Genomic DNA, 27,017 nt, shown 5'->3' with positions numbered 1-27,017 from the left:
CTTACTTTGTACCCAAAAGAGGTGTTTAGCAGGCTGTCCTTTGGTTTGGGGCTGGGGAACGCATGTTCTACACCTCAGTCATTCTGTAGGAGTTCAGTTACTTGAAAGAGCCATTCATCATATCGACAGAATGACTTTTAAAAATAATAATAAAAAAGTATTAACGTACTGTCAATGGCACGTTGGTGCTTTCTATTAAATAAACATTATTCCTATGACAGTCTGAAAGCATATTAAATAGCATTTTTTTTTTGCTGCTGGCGTTTACTGAGAGGCCAAAGGGGTGTTCTGGGCAAGGCTGTTCAGACACCTGCTGAAGTTACGATGCTTTCTCTGTTGCTTGTACTTAACTGGGCAGTTCCAGCAGTTATAAAATACTTCTGCTCAGCCTCTGCATCCAAGGAGTGGGGCCAACACGTGCCTTGGTTAGTTCTTACGAACAGTTAAGGAAAACAAGAACGTTTGTTTCCCCTCTACTTTAATTCTTAACCTCGTGGCCCAAATAGCTAACTGTGGGGTTGTACGTCTGTTCTGTCAGTGTTACAGGGGTGTGGCAGACCAGCCTGGTGGAAATCCTAAAAAGGGGTAGTTGTAGAGTTTCACTCTTCACAAGATACTGATTGTAGATTGGACATTCTGATCAGGAGGTCTGCGTAGAAGCTTCACCGTTAGAAAGACTTGGATACATATTGGAACATGTATGTTACTGGAAAAATGTGATATAAGGTGTTTGTTAAAAAATAAAAAAATAAAATAAATCTGATCTGCCTGTGTTCAGGGAAGCATACTGGTGTTTCCTAAGAGTCCTGCTTTTTAAGTAGAACTGGCATTTCTCTTAAGGTGTTTAATAAATCAGAACGCAACTCCTTAGGCACTCCCAAGTAAACCACTACCACGAATGTCACTGAAGGCTAGCTTTGCCTGGTAAAGAAAGGCGTTTCCCCTTTTTGTGAAAGGTGAGTACTCCTTCTTCCCCCAGGCCCTGGGAGCGCACTCCATCCCACCCTTCACATCCTGAAGGGCAGCTGATTTCAAGTAGAGCTTGATCAGGTTTCCATCTACCAAGAAACTTCTCAGTGTCCCCTTGGCCACGTTTAGAAGTTAACTGGCACTGCTTTGTTTTCACCCCAAGCCTCCAGATTTTTAGAGTATTTAGAGCTATGTAAGTTCATCTTTTTCATAGAAGTCAAAGAGGCAGGTTTCTAACTGGCTGTTACTGGGACTATTCTACCAGAAGGAAACAAAAAAACAATCTACAAAGTAATTAGAAATCGTATCTAAAATGGACACCTTGAATTCAGTGCTGACATTATGATTTGTAACAGGAGACGTTAATAATGAACTAGCAAAATTTCAAGAAACAATCAGCTTGCTTGATACAAGGCAACCCCTAGATTAACCAGGGCAAACTTTAATTTAAAACCATAAGGAGAAAAAAAACCTCTTGTGAATATATGAGCTCCGTTGTCCACATAGGGTTCAGTTTGTTTCCTTCATTAGAATTCCTGTGCTTGTGTAAATAATTAGTGGCATTACAAAATGACTCCTTAGGAAGAACTGGTGAGTTTGTTAATTAAGAAAAGGATTTCTAGCCAATTTAAGTGATATTCATAATACAATTGCTGCAATACTGTAAGTAATCACCTCACCAGGTAATCATGACTGTATCAGCGTTGTCTTACCCCAGCCTTGTGTAAGCACAGGGGTAGACCCCAATGTACGCTGATGAACGTGACACATCCTGAGGTGCAAAAACAGGAAAGCAAGTGCCCAAAGCTTCTACAGTAAATACGCACAGGGCAGACTAGAGTGGGGTTCATCATCCAGAAACAAAACATTTGAAGTTCAGAGGCACAGAGTGACATTACGTTCTGCATCACAAAAGTTACTGCATGGTAGCTGTGCTGTGGGTGCCCTTAATTGTGGGGTTTTAAAACTATGACAGGTGCAAAATATTTTGCTTTAATGCTGTTACTGTAAGCCAGGTCAAATTATTTTGCATGCTTTTTGCCAGGTTAAGAGCATGCACAGGGAGTTATCACAGCTCAGATGGGGCGCAGTAAGTTACTAAGCCATGATTATAAACTAGCTGTCATTTACCATAAAAAAAATAAAACAACAACAACAACATAATAATGAAGTGCAAATGAGATGTAGGCAGCACTGTATTAGCTCAGTATTGGGAATCATGCAAACAAATGACACATCAAACTGCTTATGCTTCCCTAACTGCTTTCCTGCTGATTATTTCAGGCCAGCCTTTGAGTCTACAGAATTAATTAAAACAATAACCATTGGCTTCTACTTGCTCATGAAGGGAAATCTTATTTAAATCCAGGGCTCACTATGTACACCACAGAAAGGCAAGGGAAGAATGAGGTGGCTTTTTTTTTGTTGTTGTTTGATTGATTTTTTTTTTAAGATTTTTTTTTTAAATAGAAGTCCTTCTACAGATACATGCAGACAGTTTTTCATCACGAAAGCCAGCTAAAGATTATGAATTACTTCCATGAAAGGCATTTTCTCTGCTCATGGCAGTAAGCCTCATATTTTATGAAGTGTAGTTTTTATACTTTTGCTTGTCAACTTATGCGTGAACAGAGAATTTATTAACTATATATATTTTTTTCAATCTGCTGTAGCAGATTACAACTATACAAAACAAAAAAATCACGCAGAAAATGCAAATTTCAGTAGCTTGCATTAATGTCCGCACAACAGCAGAATCAGCACTCAGGTTGAATATATGAGATTAGAACTTAAGACTTCTCTCTTGGGAAGTAAAGACTTCATTCAATATTGGATGTTAAGAAAGCGACATCTTATTCCTAAGTTTCTTGTTGTATGGGCAAAGTATTTTATATTTAACACAAGAAGTGTATGTGTTCATGTATTTAAAAGTGACTGTAAGAATACTCACACAATTACATGGAAAAACAGCTTGTCTTGAATGCAGAGAGAAGGGAACCATAAACATCGGTTAACACATTGGAGCAATTTTGTGCATACACCCATTATATAATTATTTAAACATCTACCTTCATAGTGTTTCTATTTCATGAAATCAGTAAAAACCTTTGAAGTTATTGACCTGGATGCTATGGATGTGTTGCAGGCGCTCTCCAAAGCAGCTATGCCTGTCCAGAGCAAAGATGTGCATTGATGAGGGAGGCCTCATGGCAGCCTGCAGCTCCCTCACGAGGGGAGCGGAGGGGCAGGCGCTGAGCTCTGCTCTCTGGGGACAGCGACAAGACCCGAGGGAACGGCATGGAGCTGGGACAGGGGAGGGTCAGGCTGGGGGTTAGGGAAAGGTTCTGCACCCAGAGGTGGTCGGGCACTGGGACAGGCTCCCCAGGGCAGTGGTCGTGGCACCGAGCCTGCCGGAGTTCAAGAAGAACTTGGACAACGCTCTCAGACACAGGGTCTGATTTCTTAGGTAGTCCTGTGTGGAGCCAGGAGCTGGATTCGATGATCCCTGTGGATCCCTTCCAACTTGGGATATTCTATGATTCTACTCGCTACAGCTTACGGTCACAGTAAAGCAGAGAGAGTACAGTTCAAACAAATGCACACCCATATATATATAAAAGTTCATGTAGACTTCAGGAGAACAATGCACATTGGAACAAAGGAAAAGAAGTAGAATGCAAGATCCTGTTAGACATGCACACGTGTGCGCACACACCCCCCAAAGCAAACAACAACAAAAACCACAGCTCCTTAGGGCTTGGCTGTACACAAAATAGAATTTAGCAAAGATAAAGGCACAAAATTCTAAAGACTCTTCAGAGAACTGGTAGATTTTACAGTATTAACTCTGATCTATACATGGTTTAGTTCAATCATATTTTCTCATAATATTAAATTTCACATATATTAGTATTGCTTAATCCATTTTCCTTCTAGGAGAATATAGCAAACAGTAACACTGCATCTGTCAAGTGAAATCCTGTTAGTCTATATGAGAAACAGGAAATCCTTACACTGAAATCTATAAAATGTATTTGTTTTGGTAGGAACTCCTCAACTCAAGACAATACTAAATAGAATAATTACTAGTGCAAACCTGATACGTGCCCAAAACTTAATCAAGCTGAGGCTTATTGAGTAGTTTCGTGTGCTTGCAACTCAGGTAGAAATTCTTGTATTACGTTTCATCATAGTTTGCCCACTGTTTCACAGCTCTCTCAGTCATCATTACTACAAGCATCTTGATTTTGTCTTCCCCCTCCATGAAAAAAACTCAGACCTCTGTTGTGAATTGTTTCTAAGGATTGTTAGGAAGATGACACAGAAATTCAGGCTGTAGCTCTCCCCTTAAAATATCCTTTCATGGGACCTTTCATTACATTTGAAAAGATGTCGATTTTTTTCCTATTACAAGACTGAGAGATAATTGTGACTCAAGTTCTAATTATATTTGTTTCCAGTAGCAGAATAGGAACTGTTGTCAGCTACAATATAAAATGTCAAAGGTCCATGCTGTAAGCAGTTTTTATTCAGCTTATACAACAGCAAGTAGTAATAAATAGAGCTCTTTGTGCAAAAAAGTAGAACAAAGTAGTCCTGTTATTAAAATCAGATCTGGCAATTTTTTTTAATTCACATTAAAAATACACTCATTGAAAAACATACAAAGCTTTATGAAGACCAAGCTGTATTCCTTCTAACAGTGAAAGATAATAAATATGCAAATAAAATAAAACCTTTTTCAATTGAAATTTTTAAAAAATTAAAACTTTCAGTATAAAAAGTTTCAGAGCATGCTACTGTGGAAGTAAAAGGAAGTCTGTATAATTACACTGACCAAAGTTCTTCTGATGCTCGTGTATGTGTATGTACGTGTTATCCAGTATAATGTTTTTCTTGCCATCAGAAGTGCTCTCTCCACAGTTTCTAGGAAGCTGTGAATAGTAGTTAATCTACTTGCCAGATTTTTCCAAAACCCATTCAATCACCTGGGAAGATAAATGAGAAAATTATTCGCATAACTCTTATTATTGAAAGCAACTTAAGAGCATCTGAGACATAATATCAATTCTTTCTTGACCTGAAGACCTGTTGTTACTAAACAAGATTTGAAAGGTAATCCATTCAAAGGAGAAAGTTTTTAATAAACTGAGAAGATGGACTGTTACCACTCAAGAATTGTATTTAATTGAACAGCATGCTTGTCTTTAGAAAAAGGCATTTTCAGATCCCCTGAATTGAGCTACCCCACAATGTACAGTTTTTTATGAGGTAGTTTCAGAATATTCTTTATTACAGGGAGAGGTGGCCAATTTACAAGATGCCCCATTTTACTGCTGTTGACAAAGAGGTATTAATGTGCATATATAAAACTACCGACTGGTCTCCCCAGACAAAGACTGCAGTGAGAAGCAGTGCATCAGCACAATATCCTGGTCCGGGATCAAACAGCACAACCCATGTAGTTTTTGAAACCTTATGATCTGTAGGAACCAGTTCACAAGGGAAACGAGTACAGAACACAATACTGCCCTGGCAGGAAAAAATTCTGTAGGGATCTAGGAGTTTTACTTAGAGTTTTGAGGGGAGACTATTTAACTAGCTCTGTTCAAATCCTTACATTTAATTTATAGTTTTGAAGACTGCCCTGTAAAAATGCGAGATCGTGTTATCCAGAATTTAAATCAAATATTTACTTACTTTCTGGAGGACAGGAGTGCTTACTCCTGTTGTTTGCTCTGTGCTACTGTTCACAGAAGCATACCTTTACACACAAGTAAGCTCATTTGATGTCACCTCTGTTTACAGTTATTTCTAAGCTTAAAAGTACGGTTTTTCTTTCTTAAACAAAATTTATTTCCTTTGATAGATCCCTCTCTTGGTACCTAAACTTTGAAGACGAATGTTATTTCCTCGAACACAAAGAAAGAAGAATTCCTAACGATTTGGACTTCTCTCCAAGGAAGAAAAATTTCATGATTTTTTTTTGAGTCATGTGGAAAAATTTCCTTCATCTACGTTTATCACTGTGACATAATAGATAGAACATATTCTAGTTAGAACTGCCAAACCATCTGGAACTGGAAATTTTGCTTGAGAGAGTTTTTGTGAGATCAGAATGTGAAATGACCCACAGCCTCAGGAATGCTTCTCTTCATCTCCTAAATCTGTGGACCAAACCATTCTACAGCCAAGCAGCGGCAGTTGGACTTAGCCGAGGCTAGTGAATAGTAAAATATACGCAAATCAAACAAATGGTCTTACCTGTTTAGCATTGTTATTTGCTGTTTTCTTCATTTCATCAAGAAGTCCTCTGGAAGTTTTAAGATCCTAAATATGAAGCACAAAGCCACAGAGATTAGTATACTCATATCCTCATTATAGGTGGATGATAAGGGGATGATAAGAGCCCTAGTTATCTTGGGGAACTTAATCCTTTTATGATTTCTCTTCAGAACTACAGAAAAAATGATTATTTGAATTCACTTTTTCTAAAAAAATAAGTAAATTCACTCCAGGGGCCGTAACTTTTCCTACAGCAGTCCGAGCCTAGTACTCAAGCGTGACTATGCCAGACTTTTCCTTACTTTTAAAATTCCAGAAATGCAGGGGTTTTCTTTTCCTTTTTTCTCTCTTTCTGTGTGTGTGTGTGTGTGTGTTTGTTTGTTTGTTTTGGTTTTTTAAACACCAGAAGTTCTTACAGTCTTGATTGAAATCTTCCACAAACACGGAAATTAACTCTCTGTTTAGACCACAATACAGAGTTCTGGCAAAGAATAGAAAATAGGACCTGGAGGAAAAGAATAAATGCAGGACAGGAAAAACCTAGAATGGTTTGTCTGCTTTGCTGTTGTTTTGTTGTTGTTTTCCCAGCCTAACCCAAGAGCTAGATTGCTCTTAATGCAAGCGTATAACAACACTGTCTGAAAAGAAAGAAAAACTAAGAACATGAACTACTCGTCTCCAAAGGAAAACGGTATATATGATATCACGCTTCTGAACCACGCAGCACAGAGAAGTCCTACAGACCTGGGGCGAGAGTACAGTTCAAGAGTACAAAATCCCACCACAGCTCTCCCTAGAGCAGCATTCTGAAGAAAAGGATCACCGTCTCGTCCTCTTTTACTCTTTATTTGCAACGGAACCATTAACCCATCTGAATTTGCTTCCTCATCCCTACACACAGGCTCTGACTTTGGATGAGATCTTCCTTCAGGGCCTATTTTGGGCAGATCTTGGGAGTGCTTACAGAACGAGTGAACAACTGTCCTCTAATTATTTAAGAAGCTGCTGCTCATCAACAAGATGTTATAATGGTCTGTGTCAGCTTGTAGCCCTCTTCAATTGCAGAGCAACTTCATTTAGCTTAAATCATCTTCCCTGAAGCTCAAGCTAAACTGAGGTAGTTCACAAATGGTGGTAGGCTAAATGCATGCAAATGAACAGGAACAGCAGCTCAACTTGTGAAAAATAGCTTGTTAACCCCAAATACTCTAATTGTACTCATTTTGTGCTCAGACTAAGTAACATCGGCTCAAGCATTAACTTACAAAGTCCCCTATGTATTGTGGAAAGAGATGTTCCTCATTATCTCCTAAAAATTAGCTTGATGCAATTCCGCATGGTGCTGCCAAGTCAGCACATGTTAGATGGATTTGCAATGCATTTACAAGGATTTCTGTGAACATGTCACGGCACTGGAATTTCAGGTACCATGAGCTATTTACCCAATAGCCCTAGAACCCCTAGAACAAGGGAGAAGCTGAGCTGTCATGGTGAAGGACAAAGATTACTCAGCATAAAGCTTTTTACTGAAATCTTTCTTCATTAACCAACTGACCAACATACACAGCCTCCATTCTCACAAAAGAAACGTGATCATATTCAACAGTTTTACATGAGCAAAGAATTTGTTTCCAATAGCTGCAACCACAGTTTGGGAGATATACATAACAACCAATACATAAAGCTACATTTACATAGCTCATTATAACAGGGGGTATTTATGACAAAACTAAGTTAATCATCAGTTTGGAGACAAAATTATCCTGTTACAAGCAGAGAGAAAGCCAGTACGAGATACAAAACAAAATGTAGGACAACACAGGGCACTGACATCATCACATCTGTACTTTAAAAAAGTAACACGCACAGGTGAATGTAAACCAGCCTACACTACAGTTCCATACAGCTATATGTACAGAAGTTAATTGGCATTCATCTGATGCTCGTTCTCAAGGGACTTGCAAAGCAAGGGTAAACAAGAAAGTGAGATGTGATGGCCATAAAACAGTTACAATTTCTGTAAGAAAGCAGTTGCCTTACTGGTTAGTTTTCTGTCCTACAACTTCCTTTTCTTTTTTACCCTCTGGCACCTCATCCAGTGTCCCCAGGATTTGCCAAGCTCCCACACAGTTGAGAGCAATTCTGCTAATCACGTGTATCACCCCAGATTCTGTGAAAAGGAACTTATTTAAAACCTTGAAAACAGCCATAGCTTACAATGGCCCACGGGTGATCTCATACACTAGTCTTGCTGAAGGAAGATGAATTAGGGGAACCTGATGTCATGAACATTTTTTTTCAGTAGAATATAAACAGAAATCTATGGCCCTAAGCTATCTACAGCAGCAAGAAAAGCTATATAGTATAAACACAACCTTACCTACCTGAGCATTGCTTTTACATGTTATCTAACACACATAAAAGATGAGTACTTCATAAGGTTTGAAAACAAACAGTAAAACACCAAAATACACTGTAAAACTAGCTTCTGCATTTGACAAGACCACGGGTTTCCCCACATTCTACGCATACTAATAACATGCCACTAGGAAACATTAGCACCATCAAGTCTAAATACACCCAATCTCAAGTTACATTCAGGAATAAATTAATTCAATTAAGAACAAAGAACTGTAAAAGCATGCCTTCTAGTTACCTTTAAGTAAAACTTCGATATCTCAAATAGACGTTGGCTGCATGATTCAAAGCACTTGTGATCCTCTGGAATTCCATGTTTTTGAAGAGTCTTGGCTACCACCTCCTTCAGCATCTGGGAAACAATAGAAACACACTCAAACGTTCATCCCAATTACTGGCATGAAAAACTGTCCAAGGAAAAATAAGTCACACTTCTTTTCTTTATCTCTTCCCAACAAAGATCGAGACACAAATATATATTACTTTGCTTTATACAGATATTTTCCTGTTTGACACATGCATACAAAAATAAAATCCAGATACTACAGTCAGATTAGAGAATTTACTTTGACATTCTTCGCATCAGAGACACTTAAACTCTGCTGTAGGTCTGAATGAGTTGCAGTTTATGCTTACTAAGGTCATCCTGATGTGCCACTGACACTAGAACAACTACATTCAAGCATTGTCCTCTCTAGTACCCAGGGATTAACTTAATATTATACCAAGACAGAAACAGTTTTCTGTACTGTGTTTTAAAAGTGACATTCCTAATATATACTACTATTAATTTAGCATTATTACATAAATGTATTTAAATGTTATCTCTGTTAATGGACTTGTACAACTACTGGAACATTTCTTTATCCCCAGAATAGTCCATTCTTTCACAATGGCTTTCATCTTTCCAGCACAGATTTCTCTTCTCTGGTGGCTTTAGGTTTTATATTCATTTTCTGAATTTAATAACTCCTATTCACTGATACCTATTACCACATTTTTTTATTCCTATTTGTTATTTCTTTCAGCCTTAATTCCCTGGACGTGACATAATAATAATCCTTACAGACTTTTTCACTCACTGCTTTTGGAGCACTCTCCTCAGTGCCTTCAGGATTCACTTACAAGAAGTTAATAGAATGAAATTTAGTAATAACAAAGATGAAGACACAGTCTGCATTTGAGTTAAAAGATATTATTATAATAATAAAAAAAATCAATATACAAAGAAAGAAGTTAGGCAACCACCCCCCCCCCCCCCCCCCCCCCCCCCCAAAGCAAATAAAATAAACCTTTACCCTTGTATGTTTCTGAGATCTTGATTCCTTAACTGGCTTTGAAGTCTCAGATTCTGTTGCACTTCTGTGACTTGCTGAGCCAACCTTAGAGGTTACTTTGGGGAGCTGACCAGACTGTTTCAATTGCACTGAAGTTAAAGAAACTGATCTTTCAGAGCGTTGCCTTGTTACAACCACTGTACTGTGACTTCCACTACCTCCGCTTGCCTGGGAGAGGAGAGAGTCTGTACTCTCAGATTTGGTTAGTCTAGAGAGGGGGGAAAAAAAAAAAAAAAGAGAAAAACTTTTAGATTTTGTACTGATTCTTCTGGTAGCATTTTTTCTGCTATAGAAGCTGCTGCATAACTGCCTAGCATACTATACATAGAATCATAGAATCATTAAGGTTGGAAAAGACCTTTGAGATCATCTGGTCCAACCATCACTCTACTGCAAAGAGCATCTCAAAACAGCATATAGCATTCTACTATTACAAAAAAAAAGTTGTATATTAGAAGAACACTTACTGATTTGGTTTCTGATACTTAGAGACCCACTGCATCTCCAATTAAAAACAAAAACAAACTAGAAACAAACTGAAGAACCAAGATAATTAAGAAGAGAAACTCTTTGCAAGGAGGACTAGTTTTGCATACAGACACTTTGTCTAGACAGCTAGAAGAGCTGAGTTTCTGGCCTTCAGTCTCAGGATAAAATGAAACATCTTGAAGCTGCCAAATTTCTTTTGGCCTTACAGGAATGTCACAATTCATCTACTGGAAATCGGGCATTACAGTGCCACTAGAACAGCGTAATGTTTGATCCTTCCAAGAGTAAGAGTGCTAGTAATTCTGAAACACCAATTATATGACACGCTAAGCATAATCACATCTTTTCTAACTACTCAGTAAGTTGTAAAAGATGCAGATATTCCCAAAACCATACCTCTGTTAAAAAGGTAGGTAGCACACCTGTGACCAGATTGCAAGGGGATATTAAACTGGAGTGAAGGGAAAGTGAAGTATTACAGTATAAAGTGAATTCAGAAATCGCATTACATGGCAGCTTTGTTGGTTTTTGTTTTGTTTTCTAATTGATGCAAAGCCTTCGCATTTTCAGAGTGAGGTCAAGGTACAAACAGAAGTCTTAAAAAGCAGATTTTCAGAAAATATTTTAATAAACAAGGCTGTCAACAAGTTTAGAATTTTGTGGGTCATCTTATACTAGAAGTCCTTTGGATTGGGAATTCAATCATTCTGTTTGTACAGTGCTTGACTTTCTAAACCTTTAGTTATTTCAGTCCTAAATGAGGCTGTCACCTTTACAGAAGCACTTTAGACTTTGCAAGATGGACTCACAAATCTCTTAAACAAAAGGTGCCCGTGCTGCATGGTTTTGATTAATCTAATGCTGTCAATGAGAGGACACACTTGAGAAAAACTGAACTAACAGAAGAGGATTAAACAACTAAAACATTTGTCTAGATAGCTTCACTAAAAGCATTTCAAGATGAAAGAAAAGATGCGTTTCACATGAAACTACTGAAATATTTCATACCAAAGATTTATTTTATTCAGTACATTACCTCTTCTTGGGATAAAAGCAGTCCAAGTCTTTTGATCTGCGTTTGAGCCTTGATGCCTCTGTTCTGAATTCACTTTGTAAAGACTCTCCATCGGGGACGCTTCCAGGCTCTGACAAGACTGCAGGAGATGGGAGAGGGCTCAAGACAACCGGCACAGGGCAGCACTCTTTGGTGCAAGTCGTCTGAGTTTCATAGCGAATAAGACGAGTTTGAAGTTCAGCATATCCCACATCTCTCTCTAGGGCTTTTCTGTTATCTAGACAGTATCTAAAATTGAAATTTGAGAGGAATCTGTGAGACTCTCTGCTTTATTACAGTCCAAAGAAAAAAGAAAAAATTACTTTTGACTATAATATAATCTCCAGCACTTCTTTGTTTGATATATCCTTCTGAAAGATACCTTAAAACAGCCCCACAAATTAAATATAGCTAAACCCATCAGGTGTGTGTTAAGTCGAACTGTGACATATAATTTAAATTTTGTACTAACTATTTGTAAGTCTTTTCCTTGACTGGAAGCTGGCAAATGTTCCAATTTTCAAGAAGGGCAAGAAAGAAGACCCTAGTAATTACAGGCCTGTCAGTCTCACTTCAGTGCCTGATAAAATTACAGAGAAGATTATTCTGGGAGTTATTGAACAACACCTGAAAGACAATGCAGTCATTGGTCACAGCCAACAGGGGTTCATGAGTGGAAAGTCCTGTTTAATGAACTTAATTTCCTTTATGACAAGGTTATCCATTTAGTTGACCAAGGGAAGCTAGTAGATGCAATTAATCCTTTTGGATTTCAGCAAAGTTTTTGATGCTGTTTCTCACATTATTCTTCTGGACAAAATGTCCAGCATGCAGCTAGATAAGTACATATGATGGGTGAACAACTGGTTGAAGGGTTGGACTCAAAGGGCAACAGTAATTATTATGCCACAATATAGCAAGGACACAAAACTATTAGAGAAAGTCCAAAGGAAGACAACAAAAATGGTGAGGGGCCTAGAGGGCAAGATGTATGAGGGGCAGCTGAGGTCCCTTGGTTTGTTCAGCCCAGAGCAGAGCAGGCTGAGGGGAGGCCTCATGGCGGCCTGCAGCTCCCTCACGAGGGGAGCGGAGGGGCAGGCGCTGAGCTCTGCTCTCTGGGGACAGCGACAGGACCCGAGGGAACGGCATGGAGCTGGGACAGGGGAGGGTCAGGCTGGGGGTTAGGGAAAGGTTCTGCACCCAGAGGTGGTCGGGCACTGGGACAGGCTCCCCAGGGCAGTGGTCATGGCACCGAGCCTGCCGGAGTTCAAGAAGCATTTGGACAACGCTCTCAGACACAGGGTCTGATTTTTGGGTGGTCCTATGTGGAGCCAGGAGTTGAACTCAATGATCCTTGTGGGTCCGTTCCAACTCAGGATATTCTACAGTTCTCTGTGATTCACCCTATGCTCTTACAAGTAAGATTTCCATGAACATCAACAGTTGTTTTTTTTTCCTTGAACAGTAAATGATGGATTAGGATGCTGACAATGGATTTTTTCCTCCTTATAATCAGCCTTGTGTTACATCTGGATTACCAACCTCTTTAATTCAGATTTTACTGCTTTTCATATTCAGTCTGTACTTAACAGATGTTACCTCTATTAATATACTAAACAGTGTGACACTCCAATAAAACACCGAAGAGGAAAGATCTAAAACCAAATCTGTGAAGACCCAGCACACCATAATGGATATAGTATCTTCCAGACCTCAGGCCTTGCAAGCATTCATCAAAACTTTGAGACCCAGATAAAAACAGCATAATTTATATAAAATGATACACTCTGACATGATTGCATGATCATTCAATATGCCTCAGTTTTTTGCAGTGACGTCCAAGATACCTGAAACAAATATTGAAACTTAGATGATTTCTCCTTGTTTATTCTATCCTCTGTAAGAGGAAAAATGCAACTTTCCTATTCAAAACAAACAAACGAAAACCACAACAACATGATTCTTCAGTGCATATATCATAAGAGAATTGTATAGGAAATGGCTGAAGAAAACATCCTAAAGTAAAACATACGTAATCTGCAGGATTTAAGTACTTCATGAATCCCAAAATGGAGTGACACTGACGTAATTTTAGGAAGAGCCAGGTTCTGCCAAAAAGTAGATTGCTGTGAGATTTCACTAAGTGAGTGTAAGTATGAGGAAAATTGGGCACAGCAAGTGTTTTAAGTGCTATTTAGTACAGATTCTTTGCTAACTGCACTCTTTGGAAATGCACATTTAGCTTTGTCCAAGATAAGCACCACTATGAGAGATACACATTTTTGAAGTGCTAACTACAAAAACATCACTGAACAAGCACAAGCTACCCCAGCTTTTCAGCTTTCTATTGATTAGGAAGAGTAAGTGGTTTAATCAATTAAGTGAAAAGAAGAAACTGTATTAAGACTGGTGGAACTGCAAACAGATCTATAACTGCAACATTTTTTAAAAAGCAAACCCACAGATTTATTTAATTTCACATTTGAATTTGAAAGAGAACAAAAGAACAGCGCTAATTCAGTGAAACATACTCATGAAATTACAATACAAAATGCACCTTTTTTCTTGTATAAATGATTTCCAGGATTCCTTGCAAGAGCCCAAAATTTCATTTTAAGTAGTAACTTACATTACCTCTCTACTGCAGAAAAAAACATTATCATCCAAAATTATTCCATCCATTACTCAAACAAGCATTCTGAGAAAAGTGATCTCTCTCTCAACCCACCCTACAAACCACTTACCTGTTTCCTATTCTTGGAAACCGCAGACACATTCTTTACTTTTATCTCCTCACAAAGAGTTATATTAAATTACTAGATCTGATTTCTCCTCTTTTTTTTTTTCCCCCCCTCAGTGTTTTCATATTCAGAAATTCACTTTTCTAATAACATACCACTGAATCCATTTCTACAGCTGATTAAGACTTTCCACTGGAAATAAATTCATTATCTGATAAGAGTAAGTTCTGTTAACTTACAAATTTCAAGGTATTTAATTTTCCTTATTTATATTCTCAGTCCCTTGAGTAATCACATCCCCTACAAAGATAAAAATGTTTTTATCTTTAGTAGTTAAATTCCCATTTTACTCACTCTTCTTTACCTGCAATTACTTTCTCTTTGCAACACAGGATCTGAGTGTTTGGTACAGGTTCATTACACCAGAAATTTTATTTAATAACTGCTATTCCTGGTTTTGTTGACAAAACTCTACTTCCACGTATAAATACAGCAACTATGCAGATGGAAACAAATCACGGCTGCATGGTCTGAAAAGCAACTGCTTCCAAAAGACTATGTGCTCCCTCTGATACTCCTTCAAGAATACATTCCAGTCACACAACTCAAGATTCTTCCCTTTTACACAAGTTTCCACCACCTCATTCTATTGCTTCCCTCCCTTATTTCTAGCACATTCCTCTCATCACCTTAATATGCCAGGGTCTCCCACCTTTCCACCACATCCAGCTCTCATTGCAGTCTCTACCTGTCATTTTTTTTTGCTATGACCAGAGGTAGTACAAGCTGCCCTGTGCCTCATTTGAATTCTCACACGCACTCCCTGCTAAGGTCAGACAGGTCAAGCTACCATATTCCAAGCCAATGGCCAAACGCTTTTTCTCCTACAGCTGGGAGGATGAATTTCTCCTATCTACCCAGTTGCCTCCTTGTGTTCTTTGTTAAATTTAATTTAGGAAGGCTAACAGGCTCATGAGTTACCACTTAGAAAAAGAGAAGAAACAGATAGCTGAAAAGAGAATGACTGCTTCATTTCTCCAGAGAACATGGCTAAAATTACCACATATTTAACATAGGCTTAACCCAACTGTGTGTGAAGATGATAGGAAAAAATACCAGTTGTATCATTAGCCACATGCTAATAATTTCAAAATGTGGTTTTAGAAGGCAGAGATTTGCATGAAGACCAGACTGCATACCCTTTGTACCCAATGCATTTCTTAGTGGATATACTATCACAGAATCATAGAATGGTTTGGGTTGGAAGGGACATTTAGTATCCTGTTATGACTAAGAGTCTGTCCACAGAAGAGTTACAGTGAATTATTTTCTGTCGTGTTTGTGTCTCCTTTTTCTCTTCTGCTCAATAAGGATATGTATAGTTTTCTAAACAATTTTTACACAGCTACATCTTATGATGTATGTCCACCTGAAGCTTGAGTAAATAACTAATGCTGATTGTCTAGGACTTAATGCAGTCCTAACCATATTGATCCTTTTGCTGATTCTTACACTTGCACACTGGTGTTGTGTTCAGGTTACCTGTACATATAGGTAGCTCTACAGTAAGTCTCATATACCTCATGACTATTAGTCTGAGAGGACCTACAATTTAATACTGAAGTAGAAACAACATGTAGTTTTCTCATGTACTACTCCAGTGACTTGATATGTACTAATGAATCCTCTTGCCATTTCCAATTCTGAACTCAGGTTTTCAGAGGCATTGATAACATACAGCAGTACAACTTAGGGAAAAAAAATACTCCACCTCTCTACATTAATATCAAGGTAGAGTGTTGCAATTAAAGCAGAGAACCAAAGTTTTCCATAATTAATATTCGCATTGCTTGAAATGTTTTTACTTATACCTTGACAGAAAGCTGAAAAATAGTTTTGGGAAAAAGACGTGAGAAAACTTACTCAAGTCCATGATAATGGCACCCGGCTGCTTTTTCAAAAGGCAAGCCTCTAAGTTTCCGAGGAGTAAGCTCTGGTGTCAAAAGGAATGCATTTTCACTGAAAGGAAAGAAGTATAGATTTATTTTAAATAGTTGCAGTCAGGATAAAGTATTCTTTACAGAGGTCAAAAACAAATGCCTTCACATAGGAAGACCAAAACAGCGTGTCCTGTAGCTCACGAAGGCCCTGAGACAGAGCATCATTGGGAAATTAAATGTTTATCGAAGTAAGAATTTCTGCTCAATTAACTACTATCTACTGAGCTATTATTATTACAGAACCTCTTTGATGTTTCAACCAGTTTAGAGGTCACTGCTCCAAATAATTTATCAATAAAACCAGGCAACTATCACATTTCACAACAGGGCACCTGAACAAACAGAGGAACCAGTAACTCCCATTTCTCAATCCAGTGCTATAATCAGCAAATTCCTTCCTTTGAGCTTCAAGCTGTTGTCTCTCCTAACAGTCACCTTTCCCATGCTTCATATGAATGTTTGAAAGTGTTTCAATGGAACAAGCCGTAACAAGATGGAGAGAACTCACTGCCAGATCCTAGCACATGCTGAAAAGTCACATCCCAATTAACTCTGAATTAGGGAAGAAATGAAGACAAAAGATGCAGCAGTATCTGGAACCTATATATTGATTCAGGTTTTGTCATTCTCATAGATTGTCTCTGCACAATTACCACTGGAAAAGTTATCTGGGAAAAACATCCATGAAACACAGGTTGGTGAATCTAGAAAGACGACTATTTAAAAAGACTATCAGCCAGAACTCCAACCTGTATTTTAAGCTCAGATATGGAAAACAAATGCAAACTTTAATTCAACAGTCTCTCTCAAAAAAAAATTACCTTGTGTTTGTCAGTAAGATCTTTGGGTCTGTTTGAGACACTGTGCTCAAACATCTACTATTGTAAAGCTGCTGGTTATTCCTGAGAATCTAGCCAGAGAGCCTGCTAGGAGGTTCGGCAGCTAGAAGTAGAGTTCTGCTGGACACAACAGTAATGGCAACGTGGTATGTCAAAGGGAACTGTCCACTATCTTCCAGCCAACAATCTTGTTATGGATTTTCATAGGTTTTCTGTTTTTTGAACCAAGCAAAATACATACACAGAGTATGAGTCACTGGCAGACCCTATAGCCTTCATGTAAAAACATGTAGTTTATTTTTTATCTAATATCTTGATTTTGGCTTTTTACTTCCCCCGGATCTCCAAGATCTCTTGAACTATTAAGCGAGCGATTTGTATTGCAGTAAAGGACTTCAAAGCAAAGTTTTTCTAATCATCCTTTCTTCTAATAATTGACAGAAATCCAAGCAAATTGGGCCCAAGCCTCTCAAATTCAGACTTCACTTAGCTATGGCTCAAAGCAAGTCATTCAAAATAATCAAAATATTCTACACAGTAAATATTCTCTGGGGGTTTTTGAAAAATCAAGGATTAAAAAGCATTTTTGTAGTGAACAAATTATTAACTTATTTTCCACACAGCTAAATGGAATGAAAATACTTAATATTATAGACAAAATCCTAACTCATTTGCACTCATTAACTAACAGCTCTGTAGGATACTCAACCTTCACTGCATATTTTCTACCTTACTTGAGTTACCTGCTCAGAACATCTTTTAGTTAGTTTCAAAACTTCAGTAAGTACTTTAACAGAAGTCTCCTAAGTCCTACAGAACTTGCCCTTCTCCCTAGCCCTCTTAATTTATTACATATAATGAATTTTATGAAAGGATCAGGGGCTGTACAATAATTCCATTAGACATTCTATTATTTAACATTAAGAAGGTCAACAAATAACTCCAGTGACTGCAAACACCTTCTTGCTTATCTAGCAGTTTTTGACACACAGTATGAACAATACAGGCTCTGACTCTACAGACACCAACTGACTGTTGTATAGGTTGGCCTTACTCTAACAGATGTTCAAAGTCTGAAAATTATTCCTTTAACTAATAACAATCTCGCAGCTGAAAAGGTCGCGGTCAATGCAGTAATACCAGCAGACACACTAAGAATGAATGCTCACAAAGCAGACAGAGTAGAAAAGCTTCCTTTAAGAAGCACCTCAGCACTTAAGAATATTGCTAGGAATGCTGGGCCAGCATGACAAGAGACACACATGGTTAAATAGGTTTAGCTATTGTCCTTTTAAAATTTTAATTAATATTCTTCCTACTTAACCTCCTTCTCACTAAATGAAGGAAATGACACCAATGAAACTGAGGTCCTGCTGTGCTAGAAATACTTTTTTGGAAACAGATTATGTGTGGTGGCAGTAGTTTGTAGCATAGCCATGGCAAAGTCCATTGCCACACTTTTGCACATCAGGCATTTTTTTTTTTTTTATTTAAATGCATACAACCAACATCATCATCTCTGGCCTCTTCAGACTCAAATAAATAGCAAGACTAACTGTAGCAGTTGATTGCACTGGTAGGCACGCGATGCAAGATGTTGCAAGTTACAAACTCAAACTTCGATTCTATCATTTGGTCATTACTCACATTATCTTACATCACTTCTGAATATGGTCTTCACTGGTTTTAATATGCTGAAATCATACCGTTTGGGAATCTGTAGTGGCTGAAGATCACCAACTGGCAGCCCTTCCGGTGTGAAGTATTTCAGTAATTCTTTAGCGTCGAGCAATGTCAGTGACTCCCGCTGGCTATCTTTATGTCCCAGCAGTTGTTCAGATGAATGTGCAAACACAGAAGCCCTGGGGGAAGAGAAAAAAAAAAAAAAGTAAATACTAATCTAAGAAAATATTTTTTTTCCCAGTTACTTTGTCCGTTTTTTTAAAAAGGAAAACACTGCTGGTCTGAAGCAATTAAACATAGCTTATTTCTAAAGTAAAATAAACAAGGTTGTTTCTTGAGAACATTTGCACAAACCTTCACAATAAGATATATTTGATGGAAATTCTCTATCATCCTACTGAAAAAAAAAGGTAATTCCTTTAAGGTTTTATAACTTAGTTATGAAGTACAACATGGGAAGCACATTATTCATCCCCCTTTTCCATTTATGGATTTTAAGATAAAAAATGAGTTCCCATAAAAAAGATATTACAATATGCACCAAAGGAATCATAAAGCCACTACTGCATACAACTCTCCACTCTATTTTTTCAAGTCCTCAGCAAAGTATAGGAAAGTTCTCTCTTTTCTACTGCTAAGCCACATGTTCAAGATAAGTTAGTGAGAAGGAAGAAACTTACTTGTTTGAGAAACAAAAGCCAAAATTTAATAACAACAACAACAACAAAAACTATGAGAAATCACAGATCTAATGTCAGCATTTGTGATATACAGAACTCCAATGAAGGCAATGGACATCTGTTTAAAAGACAGGAATGGGGTGGAAATGACTGAAAAAATGCAGTTGGATACCTGACTCTTAAGCTCATTATGCTGCATTAAGTGACATAAAAGTCTACAGGTTTCACTTACATAGCCAAGGAAAAAACAAAACTAAATATAAATTTCACAACATGATCTTCTACTTTAAAATTATATGAGACCTGACGTTACTCTTGACTATTTAGGAAATATGAGGAGATTACAACCACGTCGTACATGCTGACAAAATCTGCTTTACAATCTTTATGATTTATGCTGCTGTGTTTGTTGGGAGAAAAAAAAAAGCCTTTGTATGTTTTCCTTGTATGGCTGAAGCCTAGAGGTATCATTTTGATAATTCAGCTTTGGAACTAAGCTACTTGTAACTCACTTTCAGCTGTGTTTTGTCAATGAAAATAAAAAACAATACTACTACAAATACCAAGAAATTACTCCAAAACAAACTTGGAAACTGACAGTGTAAAGAAACTTAGTTTTATCCTTAAGCAAAGTTTCCTCTGAAAGATTCTCCATATATTTGAAAACAGTTTACAAAACGGCCATCAACAGACACAGCTCATTTAGAGTGATATTCAACAGACACTACAGAGGAAGTCTCTAGTATTTAATTATTACCTCATTTTCTGCTTGATTTTTTCAAAGTTTTCCAAATTCTGAAGAACATGTCTTTCTGGCCAGTCCAAAGGATCCAACTCCATTAAATCAGATTCTGCAAGAAAACACCCACCATGAAAGCAAAACCATTACCGTTTACTCATAAGAATCAGGATGCAATTTGTCTCCAAATGCAAGGTAATTTATACTACCAACCACAGAAATACTAGATTTGTGGCTCTCAAGACTGTTCTTTTCTGCCCAGCAGCCTTGTTGCCAACTGTGATCCTACAAATATGCACATGAACTTCACAGGATCTAACTCAACAAAAATGAGACAGAGAGGAACTGGACATACAGAAAAGAGAACACAAAAAGAGAGAATACCACCATTTTCCTTGAAATACAGGAGAGTCAAGAAAGAAAGAAAACATATTTTCTTAAGCTATTTATACACCTGTAACAGAAGGTGGATAACCCATAACAGGCATAAATAATAATGGCATAAAGAGAGACTGCTTCATGCTGTGGTCAGAAATGTTTTCTGAATATTTTTTTCTTTTGGTCAAGAAAAAGACAGGAAATAGTTAACACAAGGGTAATTTCAGTTTGCAAAAAAAGCCTAGAAAGCGATTTTAGTTTTCATTCCCTTTCCCCCCACCCCTTGTGTTAAAAGACTTTCATTCTTCTGGTAAAAAACAAAATCGAAAGCTGATTTGAAAACACATCAGAGATCTTTCTAAAGAATGATACGTACCAGAAGTCACAGTACATGACTTAGTTTTATTGGCAACCTTCTGTCGAACAGGTTTAGGAAGACTAGTGTTGCACAGGTCCAAAAAACATTCTCTTGTAAGTTCTAACAAGTTTTTGAGCTCACCAGCTGAAATAACTGGAGGTTGCTTGGTCAATTCCTTTCTCTCTATAGAAGAAAAAAGAAAAAAAGGAAAGCTACTGCATCTGCTCAGTAACAAAGAGTAACTGGAGCCTGCTTAAAACAAATAAATGAAAAAAGTTTACATGATATTAACAACATCGTTTCCTTTAGCAAGGTGCAGATGGTTTATTCCATAGACAAGTAGAATTGCTGAAACTACACGTGAATCACCTTTTTAAGGTCTTAACTTCTGTATATGTTGTATTTCTCAGTACCCAGTTCTGAATCCTCCAGAGATTAACATCTGGACTTGCTGATCTTAAACATGAAAAGCTCCAGTCTGCAGAGCTTCCTACAGGAGGCTCACACCCACCGTATAGCTATTTGTACTGCCATTGCAGGAATGTGGCTTCTGTGTAACTGATTGCTTTTTCCAGGCTCTTTGGTCAGAATATTAAGAGTCAGGTCATTCTGATATGATTTAGGACGACTAGCAAATGCCAGCTGCTGCTATTCTGTCTTCATCCTAGTGGAAACGGGTGACCCACCCATTACAAACTAAAACACAAGCTCTGAGGCAGCCCCAAGTTCAGGGTTAAAGTATAAAGGCAACCTAGAATGAGTGAGGGGGACATGGTGGGAGGCAGACAATGAGCAGAAATCTTATTTTCCTTAAGCTGGTGTTTTGTTAATGATAACACACTTTGTTGAAAATGGCATGTTATGAAGATAAACTATCTAGAAAATCTCTCAGAAGATTTTTTTTGTTTTAATTGAGTCTCTGAGCAATGGACTTGGATGGAAAAAGTCAGGACATTTAAATTACTTCTCTGCAAATCATGAAAATCTACAGAAGATGACCTTTTGGTCAGGTTTATCACGATCCATCATTCACAATAATAACAAATCCCCAATGCATTCATCCCCTCTGTTAGGCAAGACTTTTGCAAGAAAGAATAAATCAACAACAACAAAACCCATAACAATCATTTTTGTAACAAGGCACATCCAGCAATACTTTTTTTTTTTTTGTGGAAGAGAAAGCATTAAAAAAAAAAGCATAGAAAACCAAAGAATTATTCTGAAACTATGCTCAAACTTTTGGAGTATTAGTGTAACAACAACCCACTAAATTAAAATAAAGTTCAGCTTTCTCTTTTCCCCAATATTTAAAAGTCATTATCTGACACACAATCATGGATATGCTGAAAAAAATTTCTTCTTTAAAGCTTCATTTTTTTTCTTCACAAACTGCCCAGCTCACCTTGGTTTTGTAAGGTGAGCTATCACATTCAGTTTTAAAGAGAGTTTCTTAATACTTGTTTGAGAACTTTCGGTGCACTCTTCATTACTTACTTAGATACTCCTTCAAGGCAGATGCTTGGAGACAAGACAGTTTCTTTTCCCTCTGTACAATCTGCTTCCCACAAAAATGTGGCAGAGACTCAATAAATTCAGCAATAGGAAAGCCTGTGCAAATTAGGAAAAATCTATTATTAAGAGTGTCTCATAAGACTTTGGAGACACCAGGTCATTACCTCTTAAAATAGCTTGCAAGAGGACACAAACACACCAGCTATACACATTTCATAATCCAGGGAAATAACTAGATTTTCAAATACCTCAAGTTTTAAATAAAAAGTAGGAAATTCCATTAAGACACTAAGAAGATAACTTGGAATATATAACTGACCATTAGTTTTTAATTTCTGTACAAAACCCATGTAATAATAATGCAGTTACCTTCCTTTAAAATGTCTGTCATGTTAAAAAGATCATCAGCTTGATATTAGGAAAGAAAAGTTTTCTCCCAACATATAGTCAAGGACTTTCAGTCTTCTGACATGCTACTAATGAGATTTTAATTAGGACAAATAGTAAGCAGTCAGTCATATCCCATACAGATTTATTTCAATAATAAGGAAATAAGAGGATACAGGTTATTGTGTTCTTTCCTTTGTCAGTTATTGAGAGCAAATACATGACTTTGCAGAGCTTTCTTATACATATAGTCATGTGAACAGTTATCTTAGAGTAACTGTCCTGTTATACTTGCTCTTATCTAGTGGAGCTTCTGATCATCTGCTAGCTCATATCCTAACCACTCTGTGGTAATATTTGCCAATTATCTGAAGACACGCTCACGAAACTCAGTTTGTATGTCTGCCTTGTGGTTTTTATCTTAAATTAATGCAATAGGCTTGTCAATAGATAATCGATTAGATTTTAGGCATGGGCTGGTCAGTCTTTACACCAACAACACACACTTTTTAAACTTAAAGGTTTTATATATTTGATTGGCATTCATATTACCTTGACTTCCCTGTATAATAAACATTTACACTGCTGCAACCACTGACAGTTATGAGAAATGACTGACTACAACTTTAAGCAGTTGATTTACAAAATACAGTAATAGTAAGTTCTGTGAATAAATGGATCTTACTATTTTTTTGAATCAATTTGAAAAAATATTTCTGAAAGAATACAGGTATGTTCATCAAAATGTAATGTTTTCTTCCTTGTAAGACAGATTAGAATGAATAAAGGGAACATATATATTTCAGTAGCATTTGCCTGTCTTCAGGCTCTCTTAAATAAATAAATACTTACTTGGCTCTGTTTCTTCTGTGTTTGTCTTTAGCTTTCCATTTACTGCAGCAAGAGTGGCCATACCATTGATTTGGATAGCAGAATGAATCAAGGTTGCTTTACATCCCCCTGAGCCATTGCCTTGTAGCAAGAAATAATATCGGCAAGATTCTCCTTTCAGTTCAATTTCTGGGACTTAAAAAAGAATTTAAATTAAATTAAAAGAAAGAGAAACACAACCAGGACGTAAGGTGTCTTCTTACGTGTGTTTCACAGTTTAAAACAAGCCATAATACCTCATCAAAATTCTTTCGCTTGCTCTCTTTTGTGAGAAATCTCACTAACTAAATCTCTCTAAGCTTTTTAGAAGATACACTAAGCATAGATGATATTTACCATAAAAAACAAAACAAAAAAAAAAAACAAAACAAAAAAAACAATGGACAGAATGCAAATTAAACAAGCTACAGAAGCAGAGATGAGTTAGACTACACTGCTGGCTTTTAGCACATTACCTGCATGGAATTCTTTAAATGCAACATAGGCCAGCTTCCTACTGCAGGCTACATCTGGCAACTGTAACCATCAACCAAAATAAGGCTTTTAACAGAGCTTAGTAAAAGGCAACTCCCCCTGCAAAGATGTATTTCTACTACAAAACAATGTGGTGTTGGGCAAACAGTGTGCCATGTACGCAATGATAGAGGAGGGTATGTAAAAATGTGCATTTCTGTATACGCAGACTGAAACAATGGTAAGTGCTCTACGGAAGAACATACATCTATAGAAGAACAGAAATAACGTACGCCTTCTTCCCAAGAAAGTTATTCATTTTTAAGTTTCACCCCTGCTTTACATTTGTGCATAGACTGGATGAGAAATAAACACATTTTATCTTTAAACACAGGCATGCACTGATTACTTTTTAAAATAAATTAATGTAGGACTTGACAACATTAAAAGGATGTTTTTGTGATCTTTTGATGAAAAAAAATATGGCACATTAGTAACGTAGAGATTGAGAGAATGAATACTTCTTGATGTACTAAGTTTTAAAGTTAAAAACAATTTCCTAAAATACCTGCAGTACTGTCTCAACAAATAACTCAAGAAGAAGTTGAAGTTTATTACCATTATTATATATTTCTGTTAATAACAAACAGAAAACTTTCCACTATGTAAGCTGGAGAGGGAATGGAAGAGAGAAGTCCCTCTACCAGAATATATAAATCAAGGGAAGAAAAGAAGAAAAACAAAAACAGAACTTCACTATAGTCCTGTTCTTCACTACCCTGGTCATTTAAATATTTCCCTTTCCAGTTTGTCTTGGCATCTGAAAAGCTGATTCCTCATGGGAAAGTTTTTTATTCCTCATTTTAATCTTAATGGGTATCTGAGAACTACAAACACGAAGAATTACACCTCCCACAGATGGGAATGATTACTGTTCACAAATCCATAATATAGTCAGATTAGTGGCAGCCAATAGAAAAGAGTTTTCAACTTACTGAACGGATATGTTTAAATGTCCATGTTTTTTCTCCTACTTAAAATTTTGCTCAAGAAGCTTAACGTACAGAGATTAGTTCTATCTATAAACTACCAGCACCCTATCCATGGAATTTAATTCCTTGCCTTATTATTCAGCTCTTCCTAATTCCTCTTAATTTGTTTCCTGTCCCCAAACCTCCAAGAACATCAGCCTTTGCCAGCCACCCACATCTATTCGTTGCAAATGCTACTTTTGGTTGCCAATAGAAGAGGTCACAGCTGCTTGGAAGATGTGAACTATGTATTAGGAAGGCCACAAAAACACATAAGAAGGCAGAATGCTACAACTTATCCCGTCTTAGATAAGTACTTTAAGTACTAGGCTATCACCAAGCTTCTTCTATCCTTTTCAGTCCCTATGAACCTAAGTCACTACTTGTACAGTGTCTCCACTTGCAGGGCAGCATGCAGTATATTCTCACCTAAAATACGGGATGATTAAGAAACTCCATCCAACCTTGATCTGCACTGATTCTGTTCTCTCACTTCCTGAATGAAAACTCTAACCACTAGTAATAATAGGAGTTGGCTACCCTCATTACACCGGGTCTCAGGTGAACAGAAACATCAGTTCCTGATGTTTTCTATTTTCCCTGGAAGAGACTGAAATTAAATGCAAGTGCACTTAAGAACCTCTGGAACTGAGACGGGAAGCACTTAAGCGAAGCACGTTGGATTTGCACATGCAGAAGCACCATCTGTGCCCACGAGTTGTACAATCACCTCAAAAAAGCGTGTGGAAGCAGGATCTTAGCTGATGGATAAGACACAGAGATGGTTTAAAGGAAATGCATAGCTTCCCTACAGCTCACCATGATGTTATTTTCAATTTTCCCCTGCAAGTGGTCTGCATAGGCCAACACACATTCACTAAAATATTTTGTGCCAAGATTACAACCACTGACTTAATTTCACTGAAGAAAAAAGGGAAACCCAAATTTATAGAATATATACATATTAAACACATAAACATAAAATATACTTGTAGCCATCTTTGTTTTACTCACCAGTAATGATCTTAGGTTTCCTAGCCATATATTCCTTCCATTTCTTTGTACTCAGCTGGGCAGGGGATGGGATCACTATACTGCTTACATTACATGGCAATGCAAATAAAGCTCCCACCTAAATAATGAGAGCAACTATAAGACAAGCAATATGACCGAAGCCTACTCGATATTTCATTTTTGAGCCACTAATTTGGCACTATGTCAATTGTACTTCAATTATAAGACATGCATGTTTATTCAACACTTCTTTTATTCACATCAATCGAGATGGAATACCATCTGACACATAAACTGTAAAAACCGTACTTGTTTTTGCTCCAATTGAGAGATAATTAACTGCTGAATCTCCTATTTCATACATAAAAACATTATTTATTACATTTGTATCAGTATATTCACATTGCAAGCTGTTTTGATTAGTACAGATTTTATAAACCTTACAAATCTTTCATCACATTGTTATAAGCATTCAGGAAAAACATTTTAAAACTAATACTGTAGCTATGAATAATACTATAATATATGGAAAAAAAGGTAGGCTTGCAAGTATTTCAAGAGTTCTTATAGAACATCAGAGTGGAAATGAGGAATACAGAACACGTACATACAAAATAAGAAATCTTAAATTTCAGACTGGTGAGATATATTTTATAAGCTTCATACAGAAGTGTCTTTTGCTAAAAAGTAGTTGAATTACTACAATACGGAAATATCTGTCATAACATGATTAAAAGTAACAAAATATTTTAGAAGAC

The 27,017-nt window shown here is 37.2% G+C and overlaps 1 protein-coding gene across 2 annotated transcripts in view; it reads right to left on the bottom strand.

Annotated features, from left to right (window-relative positions):
- Positions 1 to 4,569: 4,569 nt before the first annotated feature.
- MTBP (MDM2 binding protein) overlaps positions 4,570 to 27,017 on the bottom strand; it is a 31,022-nt gene continuing 8,574 nt past the window's right edge. For both annotated transcript variants that reach the window (XM_048048879.2, XM_066990699.1), the window contains exons 11-22: positions 26,260 to 26,377; positions 23,723 to 23,896; positions 22,466 to 22,579; positions 20,990 to 21,154; positions 20,254 to 20,347; positions 18,840 to 18,995; positions 16,218 to 16,313; positions 11,536 to 11,802; positions 9,972 to 10,218; positions 8,912 to 9,025; positions 6,235 to 6,300; positions 4,570 to 4,958 (exon numbers count right to left, since the gene is read on the bottom strand). In XM_048048879.2, coding sequence (XP_047904836.2) covers positions 4,923 to 4,958; positions 6,235 to 6,300; positions 8,912 to 9,025; positions 9,972 to 10,218; positions 11,536 to 11,802; positions 16,218 to 16,313; positions 18,840 to 18,995; positions 20,254 to 20,347; positions 20,990 to 21,154; positions 22,466 to 22,579; positions 23,723 to 23,896; positions 26,260 to 26,377 — 1,647 coding nt within the window. In that variant the 3' untranslated portion in view covers positions 4,570 to 4,922. The remainder of the gene's footprint in view (positions 4,959 to 6,234; positions 6,301 to 8,911; positions 9,026 to 9,971; positions 10,219 to 11,535; positions 11,803 to 16,217; positions 16,314 to 18,839; positions 18,996 to 20,253; positions 20,348 to 20,989; positions 21,155 to 22,465; positions 22,580 to 23,722; positions 23,897 to 26,259; positions 26,378 to 27,017) is intronic.

Source organism: Anser cygnoides, chromosome 2 (assembly GCF_040182565.1).
Source record: "Anser cygnoides isolate HZ-2024a breed goose chromosome 2, Taihu_goose_T2T_genome, whole genome shotgun sequence".
NCBI lineage: Eukaryota > Metazoa > Chordata > Aves > Anseriformes > Anatidae > Anser > Anser cygnoides.
This window is presented reverse-complemented; position numbering and strand designations above follow the sequence as displayed.